Source organism: Miniopterus natalensis, chromosome 1 (genome assembly GCF_054644295.1).
Source record: "Miniopterus natalensis isolate mMinNat1 chromosome 1, mMinNat1.hap1, whole genome shotgun sequence".
Taxonomy (NCBI): domain Eukaryota; kingdom Metazoa; phylum Chordata; class Mammalia; order Chiroptera; family Miniopteridae; genus Miniopterus; species Miniopterus natalensis.
In genome coordinates this window covers 115,273,895-115,299,869 of record NC_142081.1, presented here as the reverse complement: position 1 = coordinate 115,299,869, position 25,975 = coordinate 115,273,895, and the positions used below count along the sequence as shown (strand labels likewise).

At 35.9% G+C, this 25,975-nt stretch overlaps 1 protein-coding gene across 1 annotated transcript in view; it reads left to right on the top strand.

Annotated features, from left to right (window-relative positions):
• SUV39H2 (SUV39H2 histone lysine methyltransferase) overlaps positions 1 to 23,872 on the top strand; it is a 36,151-nt gene extending 12,279 nt beyond the window's left edge. Inside the window, exons 2-5 of the mRNA XM_016210051.2 lie at positions 15,799 to 16,467; positions 18,349 to 18,495; positions 19,976 to 20,105; positions 20,894 to 23,872. Of these exons, the coding sequence (XP_016065537.2) occupies positions 15,802 to 16,467; positions 18,349 to 18,495; positions 19,976 to 20,105; positions 20,894 to 21,000 (1,050 nt within the window). The 5' untranslated portion in view covers positions 15,799 to 15,801 and the 3' untranslated portion in view covers positions 21,001 to 23,872. The remainder of the gene's footprint in view (positions 1 to 15,798; positions 16,468 to 18,348; positions 18,496 to 19,975; positions 20,106 to 20,893) is intronic.
• The last annotated feature ends 2,103 nt before the right edge of the window (positions 23,873 to 25,975 follow it).

Here is a 25,975-nt window from a genome sequence, read left to right as displayed (position 1 = left end):
GAGCAATAGGGAAACATTTAGTAGTTTTGAGCAGGGGGTGACATGATAGGATGGAAGTGTTGAAAATACTACTCTGGCAGTTGTGCCGTGAATGGATTGATAGTAGTAAGAGGCTATTGCAGTAATCCGAGCAAAGAAAATGTGAGAAGAGAAAAACAAGGATTGAGAAATAGTAAGGGAAAAGTCACAGGAAGAACTGTCAAAGACTGAGAAAACTGTTAAGAAAGGTAGGAAGAACACCAGAAGAGTAAATCATGGAAGCCTGCGAAACAGATAATGTCAGCAAAATATGGTAGGGACTATTGAGTCAAAGAACTGTTAAGTACCCATTGGATTGAGTAATGGAAGTAACACTGATGCCTTTAGAGCAGTTTCTATGGCATGGGTAGAAGAAAATGAAATAGAATGAATTACAGAATAAACTGGAAGTGATGATATCAGAGCAATGGTGGCATGAGAGATACCCTTGGCCTCTCCCCCTGAAATTTCAGCAAATTAACCAACTATTATTCAACAAAGAATTCCCTACTTGATGAAGAGGTATGCCTGAGAGACCCGCACACTGAAACATCTAAAGGTGGGCAACTGGGGATAAGCGGGGAGATGAGAAGGGAGGAAAGCTCAGATGGCCCTCAGATGCAGCCCTACAGGCAGGAGCTCATGGTGCAGCCAGGGGAGGGGAAGAAGCCAGCAGCAACAGGCGTTTCCACAGTCCATGGGGAAACAGAGAGCTGCTGCAGGAGCCAGTTCAGCAGAGCAAGCAGAGAGGACAGTGACTGAGCCAGCAGAAAACTGACAGAGTGTGGGGTTCTGCCATGCTGATATTCACTGTCGGGTGGGAGTGTTTCTGACAAAGAAACGGAACCACAGAACCCTGCCACCCCTTGGACTCCCAAAACTCTCTTCTCATTGCCCTCAGTCAGGTCAAGGAACATTTTATCTGTAAACAGAGCTATTGCAGTGGAACTGCTGTTTTATTTTGTGACTGATCCCCGGGTTTGGTGCTTGGGGCTGGACCCCCATGGAGGTCCAGGGTCCAGGGTTGCCACCCCCAAGCAGCGCAGCTGTACTAGCTTATGGAAGCCTTGGAGGTCATGTCTAGAAGATCACAGAGGTAAAAAAAAATCTTGTGATTCAGCACCATCTACTGAAAAGTAGTAGAAAGACCTCTTCAGAGAACGCTGTTACAAAAGGCATACTTATGCTTGGACAAAGGAGATTAGCAAGTACCATGAATAATCATGGTAACGAGGATGATCAGAAAGAAAATGAAAAATCTCCAGAAAGTGAGCTGGAACACATGGAAAAATGTGATATAAATGACAGTGATTTCAATATCGCAGTTCTGAAAATATTCAACAAGATGTAAGAAAATACAGGCACTTCATTGTGCTCAGAAAACAAATCAGTGAACAAAACAAGTAATTTACAAAAGAGATTGAAACTAGAAAAAAAAACAGAAATCCTGGAAATGAAGCATGCATTTAAGGAGATTAAAAATGTGCTACTAAGCATAGAAAACAGAGCCAACCAAATGGAGGAAAAAATTGTTGATATCAAAGATACGAATCTAGAAATGATGCATAGGGAAGAAGAGAGATTTCTGAGCATAAAGAAAAAAGAAAGAGCTCTATGAGAACTATCTGACTCCATCAGAAAAAGCAATATTAGAATAATAGGCATTCTGGAAGAAGAGAGGGACAAGGGAACAGAGTCTATTCAAACGAATAGTGGATGAGAACTTCTCAAACCTATGGAAAAAACTAAATCATTGAATCCAAGAAACAAACAGAACCCCTAGTTACTTCAATGAGGCCCTCTACAGGACACATTTATTAACACTGTCAGAAATTAATGACAAAGAAAAAACTCTCAAAGCAACCAGGGAAAAGCAAGAAGTGGCTTACAAGGGGAAACCCATCAGAATTTCATCCAACTTCTCATTAGAAACTGTACAGGCCAGAAGAGAGTGGAACCATATATTCAGACGTCTGAAAGACAAATTACCAGCCATGAGTAATATATCCAGCAAAATTATCCTTTAAATATGAAGAAGAAATAAAGACGTTCCTTGACATACAGAAGCTGAGATATTTTATCACCAGAAGAACCACTGCAGTAAGTTATTCTACCTGAAACAAAGAACATAAATTCACAACACCACAAATAAGATCAACAACAAACTTACAGCATAAACAGAGGTAATTTGTTTCAGAGACAAAAACATAAAAAGGGAGAGGGTAAAGGTCTGAATTTGCAAAGGAGGATGGAGATCAGATGCATTCAAGGAAAACGGACTACAGTATATATGAAACTTTCTTTTTCATAAACCTAATGGTAACCACACACAAAAAGACCAAAACTGAGACACATAGCTTAAAAAAGAGGACACAGAGGAAAGAAGTATGAAACACCACCAAACAAAAACAGACAGAAGTACAAAGGGATAGAACCAGTGGAGGCACAGAGCTATCAGAAAACAAAAGATAAAATGGCTATAGAAAATCCTCAAACATCAGTAATTTCCCTAAATGTAAATGGTCTTAATTCACCAATAAAAAGGCACAGAGTAGCAGAGTGGATCAAAAAACAAAACCTAACCATATGCTGCCTTCAGGAGAAACATCTAAGCTGCAAAGACAAAGTTAGACTCAAAGTGAAAGGATGAAAAATGATTTTCCAAGCAAACAACATCCACAGAAAGGCAGGTGTAGACAAAGTTATATCTGACAAAATAGATTGCAAGAGAGCAAAGATAACAAGAGTTAAAGGTGGATACTTTATAATGATACGGGGGACACTACATCAAGAAAACAACACTTCTTAATATACATGCATCCAATCAGAGAGCACCAAAATATATAAAGCAGCTACTCACAGAACTAAAGGGAGAGACAGATCAAAATACAATCATAGTTAGGGACCTTAATACTCCTTTAACAGCTCTAGACAGGTCAACCAAAGAGAGAATGAATAAAGAAATATCAGCCTTAAATGAAGCAGTAGACCAAATAGACATAATTGATATTTACAGAGCCTTTCATCCCAGAACATCAGATTATACTTTCTTCTCCAGTGTGCATGGAACATTCTCAAGGATGGAACATATGTTGGGTCACAAAACTAGCCTCAACAAATTCAAGAAGATAGAAATTATACCAAGCATATCCTCTGACCACAGTGCTTTGAAATTAGAAATCAACTGCAAAAAGGAAGTAAAGAAACCCGCAAATACGTGGAAGTTAAACAACATACTACTAAAAAATGTCCAGATCAAGAAAAAAATAAAAGGTGAGATCAAGAGATATTTACAGACAAATGAGAATGATAACACAACATATCAAAACTTCTGGGATGCAGCAAAAGCAGTAATAAGAGTAAATTATATATCACTACAGGCCTATCTCTAGAAACAAGAAATCCCAAGTAAACCACCTAACATCACATCTGAACTAGAAAAAGAATAAAAGCAACCCAAAGTCAGCAGAAGAAAGGAATCATAAAAATTAGAACAGAATTGAATAAAATAGATAACAAAATGACTATACAACAAATTAATTATACAAAGAGCTTGTTGTTTGAAAAGATCAATAAAATTGACAAACTTCTAGACTCAGGAAAAAAGGGAAAAGACCCATATAAACAAAATCAGAAGTGAGAGAGGTCACCGCAAACATCACAGATATACAAAGGGTCAATACTAGAATACTATGAAAAACTTCATGCCACCAAATTCAGTAACCTAGAAGAAATGGATAAGTTCCTAGAATTATATAACTTTCCTAGACTAAATCAGGAAGAATTGGAAAGTCTAAATAGTTCAATCAGCACTGAGGAAATTGAAACAACCATCAAAAACCTACCAAAAAATAAAAGTCCAGAACCAGATGGCTTTGCCAGTGAATTCTGCCAAATCTTCAAAGAAGATTTGATACCTCTTCTCAAACTCTTCCAAAAAATTGAAGAAAAGGCAATACTTTCTAACATATTTTATGTGGGCAGTATAACCCTGATACCAAAACCTCGCAAGGATAACACAAAAAAAAGAAAATACAGATCAGTATCCCTGATGAATACAGATGCAAAGATCCCAAACAAAATACTAGCAAATCGAATACAACAATACATTAAAAAAAATAATACATCATGATCAAGTGGGGTTCATTCCAGGGGCACAAGGATGGTTCAACATATGCAAATCAATCAGTGTAATAGACCACATTAACAGAACAAAGGACAAAAGTCATATGATCTTATCAGTAGATGCAGAAAAAGCATTCGATAAGATACACTATCTGTTTATGATTAAAACACTCAATAAAATAGGAGTAGAATGAAATTACCTTAACATAATAAAGGCCATATATGATAAACCCTCAGCTAAACCATACTCAATGGTGAAAAATTGAAAGCTTTTCCTCTAAGATCAGGAACAAGACAAGGATGTCCACTCTCACCACTCTTATTCAACATAGTTCTGGAAGTCCTAGCCAGAGGAATAAGGCAAGAGAAAGAAATAAAAGGCATCCAAATAGGGAAGGAACAAGTAAAACTCACTTTTTGCGGAAAACATGATTCTGTATATGAAAACCCTAAAGACTCCACCAAAAAACTATTAGAAACAATAAACAAATACAGTAAAGTTGCAGGATACAAAATCAATATACAAAAATACATTGCTTTCCTGTATACTAACAACAAAACTTCAGAAAAGAAACAGTAAAAACAATTTCTTTTGCAATTGCAACCAAAAGAATAAAATACCTAGGAATAAACTTAACAAAGAAGGTGAAAGACCTATATACTGAAAATTACAAAGCATTATTAAAAGAGATCGAAAAAGACACAACAAAATGGAAAAATGTCCATATTCATGGATTGGAAGAATCAACATAGTTAAAATGGCCATATTACCCAAAGCAATATGCAGATTTAATGCAATCCCCATCAAAATACCAATGTCATTTTTAAAGAAATAGAATGAGAAATCATCAGATTTGTATGGGACCACAAAAGACCCCAAATAGCCAAAGCAGTCCTGGCAAAAAAAAAGCTGGAAGTATGACATTACCTGACTTCAAATTATACTACAGAGCTACAACAATCAAAACAGCATCTAATTGGCACAGAAACAGACACACGGATCAGTGGAACATAACAGAGAGCCCTGATATAAAACCACATTTATATGGGCAGATCATTTTTTTTTAATATGTCTTTACTGATTTCAGAGGAAGGAAGGGAGAGGGAGCAAAAGATAGAAACATCAATGATGAGAGAGAGTCATTGATCAGCTGCTTCCTGCCCACCCCCAACTGGGGATCAAGCCCACAATCCAGGCATGTGCCCTGACCAGGAATTGAACTGTGGTCTCCTAGATCTAGGTTGGTGCTCAATTATTGAGACATGCTGACCGATAATTTTCAACAAAGGAGCCAGAAACACACATGGAGTAAAGATAGTCTCTTCAGAAATGGTGCTGGAAAACTGGAAAGCCACGTGCAAAAGAATGAAACTGGATTATAGTCCCCATGTACAAAAATTAACTCAAAAATGGATCAAAGACCTAACTGTAAGACCCAAAACAATAAGTTACATAGACGAAAACATAGGTACCAAATTTATGAACCTTGGTGGTAGAGAACATTTTATGAGCTTGATCCCAAAGGCAAGGGAAGTAAAGGCAGAAATAAACGAATGGGACTATATATCAAACTAAAAACCTTCTACACAGCAAAAGAAACTGTCAATAAAACAAAGAGGCAGCTAACCAGCTAGGAGATGATATTTGCTCCAATAGAGGTTTAATTTCCAAAATATATAAAGAACTCATAAAACTCAACACCAAAAAAAAAAAAAAACAATCAAAAAGTGGACAGAGGACCTGGACCTCTCACAAGAAGACACACGAACAGCCAATAGATGTATGAAAAGATGTTTAACCTCACTAGCAATTAGGGAAATACAAATCAAAACTACAATGAGATACCCCTCACACCTGTTGGAGGGGCTATGATCAACAAGACAAGCAAAACAAGTGTTGGAGAGATTGTGAAGTAAATGGAACCCTGACTCACTGTTGGTGGGAATGTAGGCTGGTACAACCACTATGGAAAGCAATCTGGCAATACCTCAAAAAATTAAGAATAGAGCTACCACGTATCCCAGCAATCCTCCTGGTTATATACCAAAAAAACTCAAAAACGTATTCACAAAGATATATGCACCCCATGTTCATTGCAGCAGCATTCACGGTGGCCAAGACATGGGAACAACCAAAGTATCCTGTGATAGAGGACTGGACAAAGAAGATGTGGTACATGTACATAACGGAATACTACTCAATCATAAGAAAGGATGAAATGCTGCCACTTGCAACAACATGTATGGACCTTGAGACTATTATGCTAAGTGAAATAAGTCAGAAAAAGCTAAGAACCATGTGATTTCACTCATGTGGGATATAAAACTGAAACTCATGGACACAAACAGCAGTGTGGTGGTTGCCAGAGGGAAGGGGGTAGGGTGTGAAGGGGGTCTTAATATATGGTGATGGAAGAAGATACTACTTTGGGTGGTGGGCACACAGAACAGTATACAGATCTCATAACATAGAAACCCACACCTGAAACCTGTATGTTCATATTAACCATTGTCACCCCAATATATTTAATAATAAAAGACAGAAAAATAAACTGTAGGTGAGAAAGTGCCAAACAGTATGGACAGTCTTTCAAGAATTCCAACTTTGAAGAAAGAACGGAAGGGCGATGTAAGGTCTAAGGGTGTTTATAAATTTAATTTTTTTATTTAAAAACATCTGAGTAGGTAATATATGCATGTGATTTTAAAAATTGAAAGTTATAAAAGGCCTTATACTGAAAAGAAATCTACCCGTGTAACCTTGGTCTCTAGTCTCTCAACTGTTAGTAATTTATCTTATCTTTTAGAGATCACTTACATATTTAAGCATTTATATCTTAAAGGAGGTTTAGTTTAATTTTGCTTTTTAAAAATGAGGGAGGTTTAAATGCTAGTGAAAACTGTAGAGAGGGAGAAGCTGAAGACACAGGAGAGAAGGGATGATTGATGGAGGAAGTGCATCTCTTCTGTTATATCTGCATCCACCTTCTTTAGTTACGTGCCCATGGAAGTGTGCAAATTAGGGGAATTATGCTTGCTGGTTTCTATTTTCTCTGTGCATTAGGCACAAAGTTCATGTGCTGCTGAAAATAACAGGAAAGTAGTGAGTTGGGACCTTGAGCAAAGTGGAGGAGGTCTAAAGTAGCCAACTTAGGAAATGGAAAGAATGCTAACTGGGGAACAACTGGGTGGTTACTATTTTGATTTCATATTGGGGTCCAGTTGAACTTACAGGATATAAATTGAGGTAGTCAGTTTCAGTGCTATGTGATTTTTTTCCATGCCATTTTCTTGCCATGTCACTACTTCATACAGAAAAATTTCTGACAAAACTCTGGGTACTTTTTATTAACATACTTAGCTCATTAGTGAAGAACCAGAACCCCCATGTACATTGGTGGGGCTTTTCCCTTAGTAAGCAAATATTAAGAAGGAAATTGCTTTCTTAAAGTGTCCAGGTAATTCTGTGTCTCTAGAACCACCACGATAAACATGGTATATATACTAACAGAATATTCCACATCTAACAATAGATTAATATACCTAAAAGGCTGATTGCACTTAGAATGGTTTGTTAAGAATTGGAATAACATAGAAATTGTTGGACTGAAATTTCAGTTTTAGGGATTAGAAAACAGGGCTCCAAGAAAGGACTTTTCCAAGGTCACATTGTTCATTTGTGTCAGTCTGGGCCTCTAACCAGCTCTCGTAATTCCTGCTCTCTCTCAGTTACTGGCATGAAAATCCAGTGGCTTTCTGTCAGCCATCATAATTGTGAAATTGTGCTCCCATGCAACACTGGTGTTTTCATAATAAGATTCAGGCTATTCTTCCACTAATATTGAATATGGTGATTATTTCAGAACTTACAAAAACAGTTAGCTAATGGGAAGATAGATTTTATTGTTGTTTTCTGTCCTCATATATATATTTAAAGTTTTTGTGCTTGCTACCACTATTGGCTATAGACAGTGGATTTCAGAACAAATATTGAAAATCCATAAATTAACTATCTCCAGGTTAAGTTTAACATCTTGTATTTTAAGGGTTCGTATAATGACTATTGTAATTTTTGTCTTGCATACATGTTGGTAGTCATTTTTGTTAGACATTCAGAAATATTTAGTCAAAGCCTAAGATGTGGTAGGTAATGGTGCTTGGTTCTGGGACTACAAAGAAAAAAATTCCATTTCTTCTCACAAATGGCTTATAGTTTAGATTAGAAATGGGAACACAGGAGGTTGGCAGTGATCAGTCCTCCTTGAGCAAAAGAAGCAGGAAATAATTCACTGAAGAGATGACATTTGAGCTGTGTTTTATAGATGAGTAGGTTTTTTGCCACATAAAAGATGAGATTGAAATAAGCAAATGTTCATTAGGCAAATGGAGGAGGCCATTCTAATTACAGAAAACTTTGTGATCAAAGCAACAGAAGGTTATGAAAAGGCCTGTTATGTTCAAGTACTTAACAGCAGTTCAGTGAGGCCAGAGGGTGATGTGTGAGGGGGGGCCATAATGGAAGATTGAGGCAGAGAGGCATCAGGCACCAAATCAAGAACGGTCTTCTTTGTTTATAATAGGAAGTATAAGTTTAATTCTTTAGGCAGTGGAGAAGCCATTGAAATGTTTAAGCAAGGATTCCAAGGTGGCGGCAAATTGAGTGGAAACTACATTGACACTCTCCCAGGACCAAACTGGAATTACAACTAAAGTATAGAACAGCCATCCTGAATAATCAACTGCAACTGAAGACTAGCTGGAGAGCACCCTCATAATCAAGAACCTAAAGCAGAGACTGCATAGAGACTGGTAGGAAGTGTGGAGGTGCAAGAGGGCTGGCTGGGCTCCCACAGACAGCAGCTGAAGTTCTGGAGGGATATTTCAGCTATGGGGGATTCCCACTTAGAACTCTGGAGTCTAAACCCTAAGCTGGGCTTCCCAGCCCAGACCACCAGCACTGAGAAAGGTGCCTAGTTAAAATCTGACTGTGAAAAGCAGCAGGGTTTCTGTCTGCCAGGGTGAGATGGGTGGAAATGCAGGCACCTTCTTACAGAGCCAACACACAGTTTTGTGTGCAACCACTCACCTTGGACTGCAGCAGAGAGAGGGTAGAGTTGACTAGAGCTGTGTGAGGAGAGTCCAGGTTTGCTGGCTTGGGAGAGTAGAGCTCAGAGGGCAGCCAACTGGACCCCGGTGCTACAGAGAACATTTTTCACAGGCAGACATTTATCTTCTAAGCAGCTTGGGGGGGGAGGGGCAGTTGCCCCAGCCTGCTGGAAAATCTCTGCCAACCCAGTGGAGTTTCTATAGCCCAAGGCTCCTTAAGAGATTGTTAAGAGTCAGCTGCCCCACCCTGTGGAGTTTCTACAGCCTGAGGCTCCGCTCATTAAGAGACTGAATAAGGGCCTCTGGGTGCTTTGAGTCTGCCTGATTGGCTTCTGGATCCAGGGCTTGGAAAATCAGACCTTGGTGCACATCTTGGTCCTATCCAGACACACCCAGCCCCAGCAGAGGAAACTACAAGCTGTGGAGTGTAGAAAACTTCAAACAGGGTACTCAAGGTCAGTCACAACGTCTGACATTGGCCTGCACCAGAAATCATCCAAAAGACTGAGAGTCCTAGCAGACCTAATACATAGAAACAAATGCAAACAGGCAGACAAAATGGAGAGACAAAAACAAGCCCCAAATGAAAGAACAAAAGAATTCTCCAGAACAAGAGCTAAATCAAATGGAGAAAAGCAACCTATCAGATACAGAGTTGAGAATACTTATTGTAAGGATGCTCAACAGCATGAGAAAAGAAATGGAAACTATTAAGGAAAATAAGAGTGACATAGTGGAAATTTAAAAAACATTGGAAGGAATAAACAGCAGATTAGTAGAAGCTGAGGATCAGATCAGTGAATTAGAAGACAGAGTAGAAAAAGTCACTCAATCAGAGAACCAAAAAGAAAAAACAATTTAAAAACAGGACAACAGGTTAAGGAAGCTGTGGGACAACATGAAACATAACAATATTTGCATCAGAGGTGTGCCAGAAGATGTAGAAAGTAAGCAGTGGTTAGAGAACCTGTTTGAAGAAATAATGGTAGAAAACTTCCCTAACCTGGTAAAGGAAAAAGTCACACAAGTTCAGGAGCCACAGAGAGTCCCAAGCAAGAAGAATCCAAAGAGGCCCACACCCAGACACATCATAATTAAAATGCCAAAAATTCAAGACAAAGAGAGAATCTTAAAAGCAGCAAGAGAAAACAAGCTGTTACCTACAAAGGTAACATAAGGCTGTCAGCTGATTTCTCATCAGAAACTCTACAGGCCAGAAGGGAATGGCATGAAGTTTTCAAGCTAATGCAAAACAAGGATCTGAAACCAAGACTATTCTATTCAGCAAGGCTGTCATTCAAAATAGATGGCGAAATAAATAGCTTCCCAGACAAAAAGACAAAAAAAAAAAAGGCTAAAGGAATTTATCACTACCAAACCTGCACTGCAAGAAATGTTAAAAGGATTGCTATAATAAGAAGTTGAAGTAGAGAGAATGAGAAACAGGCACAAAGAAATAAAATGGCAATAGTTAAGTACCTATCAGTAATAACCTTAAATATAAATGGATTAAATGCTCTAATAAAAGGATGTAGAGTAGCTGAATGGATAAGAAAACAGGACCCAAATATATGCTGTCTACAAGAGACCCACCTCAGAACAGAAGACTCACACAATTGGAAAAAAACAAAAAACTTCTGGAGGGCTTTAAAGGAGAGATCAACAGCAATACAGTCACAGTAGGGGACTTTAACACCCCACTGACTACTGGATAGATCTTCCAGACAAAAAAATCAACAAGGAAATAGTGACCCTAAATGACACACTAGATCAGATGGATTTAATTGACATTTACAGAACATTTCACCCCAAAGCTGTAGAATATGCATTCTCCTCAAGTGCACATGGGACATCTCAAAGATAGATGACATGTTAGGACACAAAACAAGTCTCTACAAGTTCAAGAAGATTGAAATCATATCAAGCATCTTCTCAGACATTTACAGCATGGAATACTATGTGGCTGTAAAAACGAAGGATCTCTTACCCTTTGAGACAGCATGGTGGCACCTGGAGAGTATTATGCTAAGTGAAATAAGCCAGTCCGAGGAAGACAAGTATCACATGATCTTACTCATATGTGGAACCTACTAAAATAAATTGATGAACAAAATAGATCCATAGACACAGAAGCATGGAACAGACTGACGAAACTCAGAGGGAAAGCAGAGTGGATGTGTGGGTGTGGAGAGATTAACCTAAGAATGTATATGTATATGTGCGTAACCCATGGACACAGACAATATTGTGGTGAAGTGCTTGGGGGAAGGGTACAGGGTGGAGGGGATCAATGGGGGGAAAGGGGGACATTTGTAATACTTTTGACAATTAAGGTTAAAAATTTTAAAAGTTTAAGCAAGAAAATAACAGAATGAGTGGTACAATGGAGTTCTGTTATTATTTTAAGAAACTCTGCACTTTAGTAAAGAAGGATAGATTGCAGTGTTGTCAGTCTGGAGTCAGAGAAACCAGTTAGGAGATTAATATAATAATCCAGGCAAGAATTAAAGGCCCAAAGTAACCATAAGTAATAGAGATGATCAGGAACAAGTATCTAAATACATTTGATGATGGATTGGATTGAGGAGAAGAAGGAATCTAGATTGACCTCCTGGTTTGTGACTTGTGTAAATAGGCAGACGGGTAAGATTCCTGTTAATGGGGAATACAGAACAAAAAGAATCTGTTTAGGAGGCACAATGGTGAGTTCCATGTGGATAGATTGATTTAGGAACCTCTTGGACATCCAGTAGGCTGTAGGATATATGGGTTGCATGTAAAATTTTGGGAGTTATCAGCATATAATTAAAACCATTGAAGAGATGAGGTTGCCCAGAAAGGGCATTTAGAGTAGGAATTCTTAGAAATCCAAATATCCTGAAATTACCCTAAATATTACACATGACTTTTGTTAAGGAAAGTCCGTAGATTTCTTTAGATTGTCAAAAGGGGTAAACATTTGTTTAGTGTGAAAGGGCGCTAAGGACAGAACATTCTTTTTAAGTGATGGGGAGGGATAGTGGTCTCGGCAAAGAAGGCAGAAAAGGGATAAGAATGTAGAGAGCATCGTGATATCAAAGCCCAAGGAGAATGTTCAGGACAAATGGGACTGAAGAGTCATTCGCTTGGCAATTAGAAGATTGGTAACATTCACCCAGCTGGTGTGGCTCAGTCATTGAGCGTTGACCCATGAACCAGGAGGTTACGGTTTGATTCCTGGTCAGGGCACATGTCTGGGTTGGGGGCTCAATCCCCAGTAGGGGTGTCTAGGAGGCAGCTAATCAATGATTCTCTCTCATCATTGATGTTTCTCTCCTTTCTCTTCCTCCCTCTTTAAAATCAATAAAAACATATTTGTTAAAAAGATTGGTAAAATTATTCCTGATAAACAATATGGAATTAAATGTGTTTGTATTTAATGAAGCACCCCACAAAAACACCATGGTTTCTAAGAAGTGTAAAGAACATCAGCCTGTAATGAAAGTTCAAATGCCTTAGTCAAGTGTCCAAGGCTATGTTAAATTTTCTCTTGCCTTGCCATTATAGTTTTATCTCTCACTTTAATATCTGAACTTTAAAACTAGCCAAATCCATCTCTTCATGTTTTCTGGATACTTCATGCAAATCTTAACTCCAGGCTTTTGCTTGTGTTTTTCAGCCTGCCTGCCCTGTTCCCTACCCAACATATCCTATCAGTCTTTCACAGTGAAGTTTATTCTACTTCCTCTGTGCCCTCGTCTGATTACTTATATTAATTTCCCTCTTTTATTCTGGTGGTATTTATTGCCTTTTTTTTGGCAGTTAAAATTGTACTGTTTTGCATTGTTACTTATTTTACATATCATTGCCTTCTTTTCCCAATGAGATTTTATTCCTGAAGCTAGTAATACTTCACATTTCATCACACCCTCTAGTGACTGAGTTTTTACATACCTATTATAGATACTTAAATATTTGAATGAATTTAACCTACAGCAAACATAGTGAGGGAAAATGTCTTTAAGAAAAAATTCATATGATGCAATTCAAATTATACAATTTGATCAATTTATGGATCATTATTATGACTTTGATTTCTGTGGGTAATCAAGAGTTGATTGTATAGCAGAATGAATAAGATACTGATATATGAGTCTTATAAACTTTTCGGCTTTTATTTGGAATTTTAAGGTATTGAGTTAATTGGATTTGTTAAATCAAACTTTTTTTCTGTTTAAAGTTATTTTTCAAAATGGAAAATTCTTTTTTGGATTTTAAAAGAAAATACTCATCTAAGATAAAAGGCAAGTCTACAAAGTAGAAATTGCACAGTACTAATATTTCTATATTGTTGTCAGACACTCATTTTATAAGCATCTTTACCATTCGTAAATTAAGTAGGTATACCAATGTGATTAAATACAAAGCTTAGTCACTAAAAATGCAAGTTATTCATTATTTTGGAAGCAAACTTCAGTGGAATCATGTTTTTAGTTTTGCTGATTAATAAATTTAGCTTTATTATCAGACTTGAAGCCAGTGTTTCTGTTTCTTTCATTGTTTGCTGGCAACTTTTGGCACAACCCAGGGCTATAGTAGAAAAAACTATAGCAGGAAAAGAAAACGAGTCAAGGTTGCATTGCTTTAATCTGGAATTAGAAAAATTGAAAACTTACAAAATTAAGGAAATAGATGTTAGATACTGCCAAGTGGGTCTCATTGTTGAGCAGGTATCTGCTAATAACAATCCCAAATTTTATTAGTTACCTAACAGGAGGGAGAATCCATGTTATATCTTAGTGAGTCAGATTGACTAACAAATGTATGTCTTGGCCTTTTTTGGAGGGGGGGGGATCAGTATAAATTTCTATGGAAGTATATAATTTTTGTGCATATCCTCACACCATAATTTAACCACTTCTTTAAAACAGAAAACATTTTGCCGTTTTTATAAAGAAGCAAAGTTCTTTTAATTCAAAAGCATTACTGTTTATTGAATAGAAATATAATAAAATGTTGAGATGAAAACACTGGGGAGAAAATAGCTCACCAATAGCTAGGTGACTTACTCTTTCAAAGCTTCCTCAGTGCTCCTCACCCCAATTCGTGCCTCCTTAATATGTCTAATAACACATTTCCTAGACCTTCCAGGTCATTTGGCATTATTAAATTATGAATTATAAAACAGCTGTCATGGACATCCTTACTTTATTATTAAAAGTTTCAGGGGGAAAATAAATGTAGCCCAATTAAGTTTTTATCAACATCTATGAATTACAATAACTAAAAACTATAGAAGGCAGTTTAATCACTTTTATATTTTAGAAGGCATTTTACCCAAGGACACATGGATGTATGTTGGTTATTACAGAGAATAAAGAAAAAAATTGAGAGACTTTAGAATTTTTTTATTATACACACTTGACTTTAAGGGAAGAAAACATAGTCAAGTAGCTGGGGTAGGAAGGCAAGGTCCAGGTGCCATGGTGGTCAAAATATTTGATAGTTGGTGGCTTGAATGCCTGCTACCTAATCCAATCATGATTGAGTCTAAATAAGGTAAGAATTCTCTGGAACTGTGTTTTCCAGTAGAAATATAATATGGCCTACATATGTATAATTATAAATTTTCTAGTAACCTCATTGAACAAAATAAAACACGAAATTGCCTTCAATAATATATTTAATCCAATAAATCCAAAATATTTCAATATGCAATCAATATTTTTTAAAAGTTAAGAAATGCTTTACATTTTTTGTGTGCTAAGTCTGAAATTCAGTGTGTATTACACTTAAAGCACATCTCAATTTGGACTTAGCCACATTTCAGGTTCTTGATAGCTGCATGTGGCTAATGACTGTACTGGACAGTGTTTCTCTGGAACATCTAGGCTTTGTGTGCCCATGACATTGAGAAATAGAACTTACCTTGTATCTAGTGTAAAATAAGCTACAGACCTTAGACCAGGGGTGGGGAACGTCCGGCTTATGGGCCATATCATTTGGTCTGGTCCTGCCAAGGCAACTGCAGGCGGAACTTGAAATTCAATAAATCTAGGAGCTTTTTTCATAGCTAATTTTTAAGTTGGTAATTCTGTATGGCCTGTGAATGATGCTATAAATATCCAAATGGCCCTTGGCAGAAAAAAAGTTTCCCCACCCCTGCCTTAGAGGCTACCTACATCTGTGCTGGCCAAGTAAGCCTGTAATCTAGGCTAGTTTGAGGACTAGCCATTTGCATAATCAGGATGAATACTTTTTATTTAGTTTAATCATCGTTTGGTAAAACATTCATGCATTTCTGTACTTTTTCTGTAGGTGTGATTCTTTTGCCTATGGTCAAGCATATTCTGCCACATCTAAATTCTATAAATATTTTATGTAATACAAAGAAAAAGTTTTATTTTTATGATCACTTGCTAGAAGAAAATCAGATCTAGAAATCTGTGACTTTTTATGTATTCTGAACTTTATTAAGAAAACTGATAATGGATACCTTACTCTTTACAATGTTATTTTAAATAATTGGGACTGTCATAATCTGATTTGCATTTTCTTTTGTATTTTAAGGATATGGAATATTATCTTGTAAAGTGGAAAGGATGGCCAGATTCTACAAATACTTGGGAACCTTTACAAAATCTCAAGTGCCCATTACTACTTCAGCAATTCTCTAATGACAAGCATAATTATTTATCTCGGGTAAAGAAAGGCAAAGCAATAACTCTAAACAGTAACAAAGCTTTGAAACCTGCCATTGCTGAATACATTGTAAAGAAGGCTAAACAAAGGATAGCTCTGCAGAGATGGCAAGATGAACTCAACAGAAGAAAAAATCATAAAGGAATGATTTTTGTTGAAAATACTGTTGACTTAGAGGGCCCACCTTCAGACTTCTACTACATTAATGAATACAAACCCACTCCTGGAATCAGCTTAGTAAATGAAGCTACCTTTGGTTGTTCATGCACAGATTGCTTCTTTGAGAAATGTTGTCCTGCTGAAGCTGGAGTTCTTTTGGCTTATAATAAAAACCAACAAATTAAAATCCCACCTGGTACCCCTATTTATGAATGCAACTCAAGATGTCAGTGTGGACCCGATTGTCCCAATAGGATTGTACAAAAAGGCACACAGTATTCACTTTGCATCTTTCGAACTAGCAATGGCTGTGGCTGGGGTGTAAAAACCCTTGTGAAGATTAAAAGAATGAGTTTTGTAATGGAATATGTTGGAGAGGTACGTTCGTTCAACTTATCACATAGTAAATAATGTCTGTGGAAGGTTTACACTTTTGGAAAGTTACCTTTTTACCTCAGTAACAAATATTTGGTAAATTTTTATATCATTTACAAATAAAGGGTACACTAGCATAGTTAGGAATATAAACTTGAATAATATATATATATGAAATACAGTCATCTGTCAGTGAACACCCATTTATAGTCAATGGAAGTGGCACTTGTAAATTTTTTTTTTAAATACATCTTTATTTCAGAAAGAGAAAGGGGAGAGGGAGAGAGAGATAGAAACATCAATGATGAGAGAGTCATTGATCGGCTGCCTCCTGCACGCCCCCGACTGGGGATGGAGCCTGCAACCCAGGCATGTGCCCCAACTGGGAATTGAACCGTGATCTCCTGGATCCTAGGTCGATGCTCAACCACTGAGCCACACCCGGCAGGGTGGCATTTATAAATTTTAAAATATGACAACTATTTTTACACAAAATTTCTAAGAAGAAAATCAGATCTAAACACAGTGTGCTGACTCTGAAGCTTTTAAATTATAATTTAGTTCATTCATTTGACCAAATATTGGTTATGTATTTGCCAAAACTCAATTTTGTCTCAACTTGAAAGATACTGTAGAGTAGGCCAGTGCTTTATGAGCAGGTGTTGTAGGATAAACATAAAAGCATTTATTTTGTCCATAAGAAAATCCAAACTCTTTTTATCTGTAACTCAGCTACAGACTATTTTCTACATTACCAAATACTAAACAAATTTATTTTTATCCATATAATGTGTATATATATATAAAAGTAGTATTTCTCATGTGCCACTTACTATTCTAAGCACCTTATGTATTAATACACTAATTTTCTCAACTCTAAGATAATGGTATCATCTCCATTGTTATAGGCTAGGAAACTAAGTACCTTCCTCAAGGTCACATAGTAGTCAAGAAGAGCCAGGATTCAAAACCAAGACTCCAGAGTCAGTGCACTTCACCACTGCTACACTTCCTCAAACTGAAGGGTGGGTTACACAGTGACTAGAGAAATACAAGTATGATTGCATATCTGGGGCTTTCAAATCTGACATTTTAGAAGTTGTTTGGAATTGGATCACCTAATTTTGAGATTAAATGGATCCCTATATTGATCCTTATATGTTTAGACAATGGCAGATGATTATAAATCACTGTTTAGGATACTAGATCTTGTATAATTCAGTTATCTTTTTGATAACTGCTTAATGAATGCAGCAGTTAATTTTGGTTGACACCATAAATCACTGTAGACATGTTTTATTTCTTAAGCTGAGCATGTGGTAAAGCTGTGTTAAGAGCAGAACTGCAGGTGATGCATTTTGAGCTGCCGAATTTCATGGAAACGACCTATTCTTATAAAACGAAACTTTCCATACAGTTGAATGCAAATTTAACATACCATCTCTTCTGTATTTATAATAAATTTCTGTTTGTTACTGCACATAGATTAGTTCTAGGAAAACATCTCTTTGGAGCACATATACTTGTAACTTAGTGCTTTGCATTCTGTTATGTCCAATGGAGAGCAATAGTTGTGTAGCTTTTTGAACATCTCAATAGATTAGAATAAAAGTAGTACATGGTTTCAACTTGTTAATTGCTGAGTTGTCCTAATTCCTATTTAAATAGTTATAATTCTTTTGCACCATCATTTCTCCTCCCTTTATTTTCCCACCTCATTCTGTCTAGCTCTTCTGGAGTCATTTGCGTGAATGTATGTTTTGATGACACTTTAATTTCTTTTTAAACATTTGTAGACACTAATCTGTTAATTAATTGATTTATGGATGGAGTTTCTTCATTTCAGCAGTAGCTATATAATATACTATAGTTTTTAATTTTTAGGTAATCACAAGTGAAGAAGCTGAAAGACGTGGGCAGTTATATGACAACAAAGGAATCACATATCTCTTTGATCTGGACTATGAATCTGATGAATTCACAGTGGATGCAGCGCGATACGGAAATGTGTCTCATTTTGTGAATCACAGTGTAAGAAATACTGAAAGTATAGACAGGACTAATTAACTTAGTACTGTGTTTAATGGTTTTCCATAGTTGAGGAAATAATTACCTTTGAACCACAAGCCTTTTAAATATTTCCAAAGTATTTTAGTACAAGGGCTTCTTCTGTTAAGTCATGGTAACTATTGCTGTATTAGGAAAATTCAAAATGCAAATACCATGCATTTTGCAAGTCTTTACATATGTTACTTCATTTAAACTTTCCAACAACTTTATAAGATAGGTATTATCCTCATTGAGGAGGAAATAATGAGGAGAGGAGTTAAGAGGTAGAAAGTTTAAGGAACACATACAACTATATAGGTTTCTTATAGAAGTTAACACATTTATATTTTAGGATATACAACTAAAGATAGTTGTGTTCTCTTAAAATGTAAACAGGTTAACATTTTTATACGATTTATGAATTTGTGGAGTATTGAAGTATTTAGGACTAGTTTTCTAAATTATAAGTTAGTATTCTTAATTTGTGTTGGAACTTAGAATACAGCTGGAGCCTTAACTCCAGAATCTTATACTCTAAAAACTATTTCCAAAAATAAGCGAAGTTAAAATTATTGAGCATCTACTAGTATTAGTAGTGCTAGTATACTAGTATACTAAGACTACTAGTATTAGTCTTGTGAGATTGACATCTCCATTTTATAGACTACAAGGAAATGGATCTCAGACAGTAAGTTATATAGCTGACCATATAAGAAAGTAGACCGTGTTAAACTGTTGATGGATTTTACACCAAGAAACCAATTTATAATTAGTAGTGAAGTGCCAGAGGCCTTCTGACTCCCTTGTTAGATTTCTGATTTACTTAAACTTTTACTTTAATTTTGTTCTTAATAAATCTGAGGTACTCTCAAAATAGGTATATTATGTTCAAGGACAATTAAAGACTTATTTTGGTTTCTTAGTATTATTCAGTGGATCTTTATTCTTACATATTCCAGAATTTAGTGTAGAGTTCTCAATATATCAAACAATTCCAAACAAGAGTTTTAGCAATGAAACCTCATGCAGTATGAAATTTGAGTTCTGCAATGCTGACTTGATTTTTTAAATGCAGTTCTAATTCTTTAAATATGCCTTACTGAGATATTAACAGGCAAACTAATAATGTTATCTGGGATTTGCCAGTAACATTCTCCAAAAAAAATTAAAAAGTCAGGAATAGATGAAACAGGATTGGCAAAAATGTTAATAATTGTTGAACCTGAGTGGTGGATACATGTGGACTTATATTATTTTCTCTAGTTTTATGTATGTCTGAAATTTTGTATAAGTTTGAAAACAGTATTTTTAAATGTTCATATCTCAGAGACCTCTATATAATCAACTTAATTTCCAATAGATCTTAAAAACAAATACTCTGGGCAATTGAAAATTTTATATGGATGTAGAAGAGCTCATTCACATCATTTTTACTTAAATGGGTTCTAACATTCTTTTTTAGTGTGACCCAAATCTTCAGGTGTTCAATGTTTTCATTGATAACCTCGATACTCGTCTTCCCCGAATAGCATTATTTTCCACGAGAACCATAAATGCTGGAGAAGAGCTCACTTTTGATTATCAAATGAAAGGTACGGTTTTCAAGTACAGTTTTGTTGGTGCTCAGTTGTTTTACTATGAAGGATTTGTTCAAGAGTAGGAAAAGGCTTTAGATCATCTGAACCAAACTAATATTAAAAATGCAAAAAAATAAGGTTATAAGTTTCTCTTTTATTCAAGGTCTCAAAGCTAATCTGACGGCTAAACAGGAATCCAGGTCTGCCTGACCTTGAACTGAGTAATGTTAATTCTTCTACATCACGTTGCCAACTGCTTTTTTCAGAATTTCCATTTATGGAAGCTTATTATAACATCTTTTCTCAATACTATTTGTATTTAAAAAATTGTAAGCCTACATTTCTGAATCTTTACTAAGAGATGGGATATTCAATAGATTGAAAATGTGATGTAAATCACACATGAACTTATTCCATTCCTACTGGAATTTGGCTTTTAAAAAAAACATTTAGTTCTATTTACTTTATTTTGTGATAATATAAGTGTTTTCTTTCCATTGTTTTTCTAAGCATGATGCCTTTTCCATATTGTTGATTTCACTTTATGGCTCTTAAATAATGTATGAAATGAATAATTGTATATTGGATTTTCCCAGTAAGTTTCATCATTACAGAAATCCATTCTCATAAATGTGGGCTAATTACATACATTACCTCTTATTAGCCTACACCATCCTTTCAAGACAATTCATAATGATTTGTCTCTGAATTTTCACATTTATTTAAAGCTGATAGAAAATTTGAAACTCATTCTGAATTGTCTTAACTATCTTTCTCCTGTATTTCTTTTTCTACATATTCAGGTTCTGCAGATATATCTTCAGATTCTATTGACTACAGCCCAGCCAAAAAGAGAGTCAGAACTGTGTGCAAATGTGGAGCTGTGACTTGCAGAGGTTACCTCAACTGAATTTTCAGGAAATAGAGCTGAGGATAAATGTAGTTTTGGTTTTTTCTAATGTTCACATTTTAAAAAATAAATATTTGGGACTCTTTTCATATTATCAAGATTATACACTACATTAATTTACAATTCCTGTTTCAAACTATTGGCCAAAATGCATTACTTATGCTTTTGAAGAGAGGAACACAGGGTCACATAGACTAATTTAAAGTATACCTAATTAGTGGTTAGCTACCAAACAAGAAAGGAAAACTATTACAGGTCAGCATATACGTACTTAAGAAGTCTATGTGAATAGAGAAATGCCTCCATCAGTGTTTTAAGTGTTAAACTGAGAATGTCACAGTCGCTGAGATCAAACATTCAACTTGCTGTATACTTTGAATTTAGAGAAACAGTTAATTCAGTTTGGCCAAATATACAAAGTTCTATTTTTGTTACTATGCTGTCATTCCTGTTTACCTATTTATTACTATAAATACTGTACTTGTATTGGAGACAAATAAGTGATACTGAATTAAACCCTATTTTCTACTTCTTTCATTAAAACATTGAGAGCTTAATGATACTGAAATTTAAGGTCTAAAATTAAATGTGAAAAAAGTTAATTACAGCTTGATTTCATATTTTGAAGCAATTTAGACCATTACTGAAGGCTCTATGTTTGAACCAGTAATTCTTAAAGGTTTTTTAATCCTGTGGAAGGAAAATCTCCAAAAAGTTCTAAAATTCTAGAATGGGTGGGCATTATGCCTCTTAGAAATGATACAGCGGTGGGACCAGAAAGGTTTTTTTGAAGTACAAGGCAGGGGAAATGGAGTGCTTTAAGGGTACCTTTCAAAAGTATGAATTTGGAGATTCATGTTGTATTCTTCTGGTCTAAACAGTAAAACAAGATACGAGAGCAGCTGTACGTAGTACAACATTACCATTACATTTTCAGATTTTCACGCTGTTTGAACATTTCCGTTTCACTAAATTTAACTATTTTTATATTTCCTACAAGCTCTTCTTTAAAAATAATCTATATTTTGAACTGATACCTATTTTATATATGGATTTTTAAAATGTGATAAAGCTAAACTTGGCCTGGCCAAAGTGTGTGCCTGAATTATGAGACCATTTATTACTTGAACTCTGAAGACTGAAATGGAATATATTCATTGTTGGTTTTCTTTGTTTTCCTGCATAGTAAAACCTCAATCAGAAAAAATGTGTTTTCATCTCTTTCTGATTCTGGGTTTTCTAATCATGGTGTCCAGTGATTTACCATAAAGGTAAATGCAGCAAATTAATCTGGCTTTCAGCATTCCTAAGCTCATTGCCCTAAGCTTTAATGACCTAAAATAAGCTTGGGTAAAACTGAACTGACATCACAAATGCAGCATTTCAAATATCTTCATAATCCTTAACCTCTTTTTTGGGAGAAGCTACACTTCATTATTATATTGGCATTACATGACTTTGTTCTTTCATAGTATAGGGTAAATTGTTTACGTTTTTAGTGGCTCAGAGTATATCTCCTAACCAAAATTTGCAGAAGGTGTCAAGACAAAAATACAGCCCTGTCTGGTTTGGTCAGTAATTAGAGCGTCAGCCTCTGGACTGAAGGGTCCTGTGTTCGATTCCAGCCAGGGGCACATACCTCGGTTACAGGCTTGATCCTGGTCCTGGTTGGGGCGTGCGTAGGAGGCAACCAGTCGATGTGTCTCTCTCACATCGACGTTTCTCTCCCCCTGCCCCCACTCTCTATTAAAAAGCAATGGAGCCCGGCCGGGCATGGCTCAGCGGTTGAGCGTCGACCTAGGATCCAGGCGATCAGGGTTCGATTCCCGGTCAGGGTACATGCCCGGGTTGCGGGCTTGATCAGTGACTCTCTCATCATTGATGTTTCTCTCTCTCTCTCCCTCTCCTTTCCTCTCTCTGAAATCAATAAAGATATATTAAAAAAAAAAAAAAGCAATGGAAAAAATATCCTCAGGTAAGGATAAAAAGAAAAGTAGTGCCATTTTGTATGTTTCTTTATGAAAAAAGTAATCACATGGTATCAGTGGTGAGAGAGCATCATTGATTTTACAGGTTGCTTCTAGTGGCCAAGTATTCTTTGAATTATAATTGGTAAGTTTAAAGATGTAATTTTCACATTCTTTTTAAAAAGTCTGTGTTTTATTGCCTAGTTACTTAATCTTGTCTACTTTTTGTGTTAAAAATATAAAACTAGGGCAAAGGGAAAATGGCTATTTTCAGTCAACTTGTTTTGTTATTAATACTAAATTAATGGGCCTTTGAGATTTTAACTACCTGTGTTACCCTTATGTTATTAAAAAGCTGAACTTAAGCTGTAGAAGGATAGAAACTATTTAAATGAAGCTGTTAGGAGCTTTAACTATTTTAAATTAACACTTAGCTTCTTTACATTAGTTTCCTAAGTTGTCAGAATTTTTTCTCTCAATATAAAGCAAATATTGAATGGTAATATTTAGATCAAGTTTAAACTGTACAGTTGTATTAATACCATTGTTTTCAGTATCTACATATGAGGGTTGTGATACACAGTTGGTAATCTCAGGGTTTTTTTTCCATATATGCAAAATCTAAACAGCACTTATTCTGATAGCTCAACAGGGGTTTTTTAGCAAATAAATATAGTTTGGCATTTGATTTTCTATTTATCATGGGTTAGTTTTGTTTCTGAATATTTTACTGTCTTTTCCAGTAAGGCTACAAAAAGGGTAGAAAAATACTGATGTATTCCTCAGTACCAGCTGTTGAGATTAACAGAGGTTTATATACCATTCCTTTCAATGTTACATTCCTTTTTTAAAAGTTTATTGTCATGGTTCATGCATTTGGATATTAAAGTATAATTTTACACTTAGCATAATGTGGATGGATATTTCTAAAATTTTTTTAAGCGTTATTAGTCACCAGCTATTTAAACCAATTTCACTAAGTACTACCTAGAACTGCAAATTTTAGAATTAGAACGAATATTCCTTGAGCAAGTCTTAGGCCTTTATATGTACTCATGTGCTTCTCATAAATCTATGAGGTTGGTGCTGTCATCCCTACAGTACACCAAAGGAACTAGGTTTAGACTCATGAGGTAATATTAACATGCCCAAGATCACCCAGCTAAGAGGCAGTAAACTATACCTATGTGTAATTAATTTAACCAACTTTAGGCACAATTTTTTAAAAATCAGTTTTCTATTAAACTTTAGTCTTAGATTCCTCTCAAAGGCAAATGTGGCTAGCCACTGGGCTTCTTCTGTGATATATCTTTGCATTTCAAAATTTTTTTGCCTTTCCAGTATTTTATAGTTCTTGAAATAAAAAAATTAAGTAGTCCCTATAATTAATCCTGCCCACTGTTAAGCTTTTTGAGAGTCTTATTGCATAGTGATTGAGAGCATGGACTTTGGGGCCTGAATTGCCTTTTTTTCAGTCCTGGCTTCCCCCTTTCCTAGTTATGTGAACTAACCTCTCTGTGCCTTAGCCTCCTCATCTATGAATGGAGATAATAAATGTATTTACATACCTCAAAGGGTGTTGTGAGGATTAAAGGAGGAAATATACAGCGTGTAAAAGAATTAAGCATCACAGAGTAAGGACCATATGTATTAGCTATAATTATTCTGTACTTCAGGTACAGAGTATAAACCTATACTTTAACATCTTTTATGATCACTACAACCGTTTTGATCAAAGTCTGTTCTAGTGCTCTTAGTCCTTAAATTCAGCCAGCATTTATTATGCCAGACTCACATATAAAACAATGAAAATATGACAGTATATAATATTAAATTGATGGTGTTATTATAAAATGCTAAGAATATATTCAGAAGAATGTTTAAAGCCATGTTTTGACCACCCCCCCCTTGGATCATAAACTATACTGTTAAGATGAAGTCTTAAGTGTCAGTATACGAATGTATGTGTTTGATGACATGATTTATGATAATGAATTATAACTAATTTTTAGAGCTATAAGCAAAATATGAAGCCTCTGGGTTTGGGTAATGGGCCTATTATAGATACGACCAGATATTCAACCAATGATTTGCAATCCTTATTGGTTGTCTCCAAAGCTTTTATATTCTCTTGGAATTTAGGAAATAGTACTCAGATGGGAGTGGGCAAAATGGAATGACTACAACTCTAATCCTGCTCCTCATACTGAGTCTACAGAGTGTATTTCATCTAAAGCTCAGAGCAGCAGCTGAGCTAGAAAAAAGGGGTCAGTGTTTGTTCCCTTAAAACTCTTTGTATCCTTTATATTCCTTTGCCCCAGGTACCTTACTATGCTCAGACCATTCCCCATTGGTATACATATTAATAAGACTTACCGTTGAGTAATTTAGGGTAGAGACACTTCCCTAAAATTGTGACCCAACCTGTCCTCAAAGGCCAGTCAGAAATGACCAGGCCCTTACTCTCAGCCCTATCCCTTAATGACCATGTCAGTTTCTTCCTCTGAACCTTCCTCTTATGCCAGTTTCTTAGCAGTCTAGCTGTCACTGTCCAGTTTTCCCCCATGTAAATCGACAGGCAAATCTGTCCTAACACATATCCTTCTGGAGAAATGACAAGGCTGGCTTCCTGGGTCCTCTTGGCATGGCTTCCTCTGAGTACCCTGTTTATGTTCCTCTCCCACTAACTCTAAGTCTTGTAACCCTAATTAGTCTTGTGGGTCCAATACTTACTGTTGGACTAATTATCTTGCAGCATGGTGATAATGCATATCATTGTTAGTATAAGTGATCTACAAATTGTTTTAGAGACTTCATTTAAACTAGTTTCAAGTGAAATCTGCTTTTGCTGCCTTAATCTACAAAATGTCAGCATACCAAAGTGATTAATATATTTAAAAACTTTATTAAATACATACATATAACTGCAAAAGCATATCCTATTGATGGAATTTAGAAAAGTTGAATGACTCACAGAACACACATATACTTTTGCAATTTAATTATTT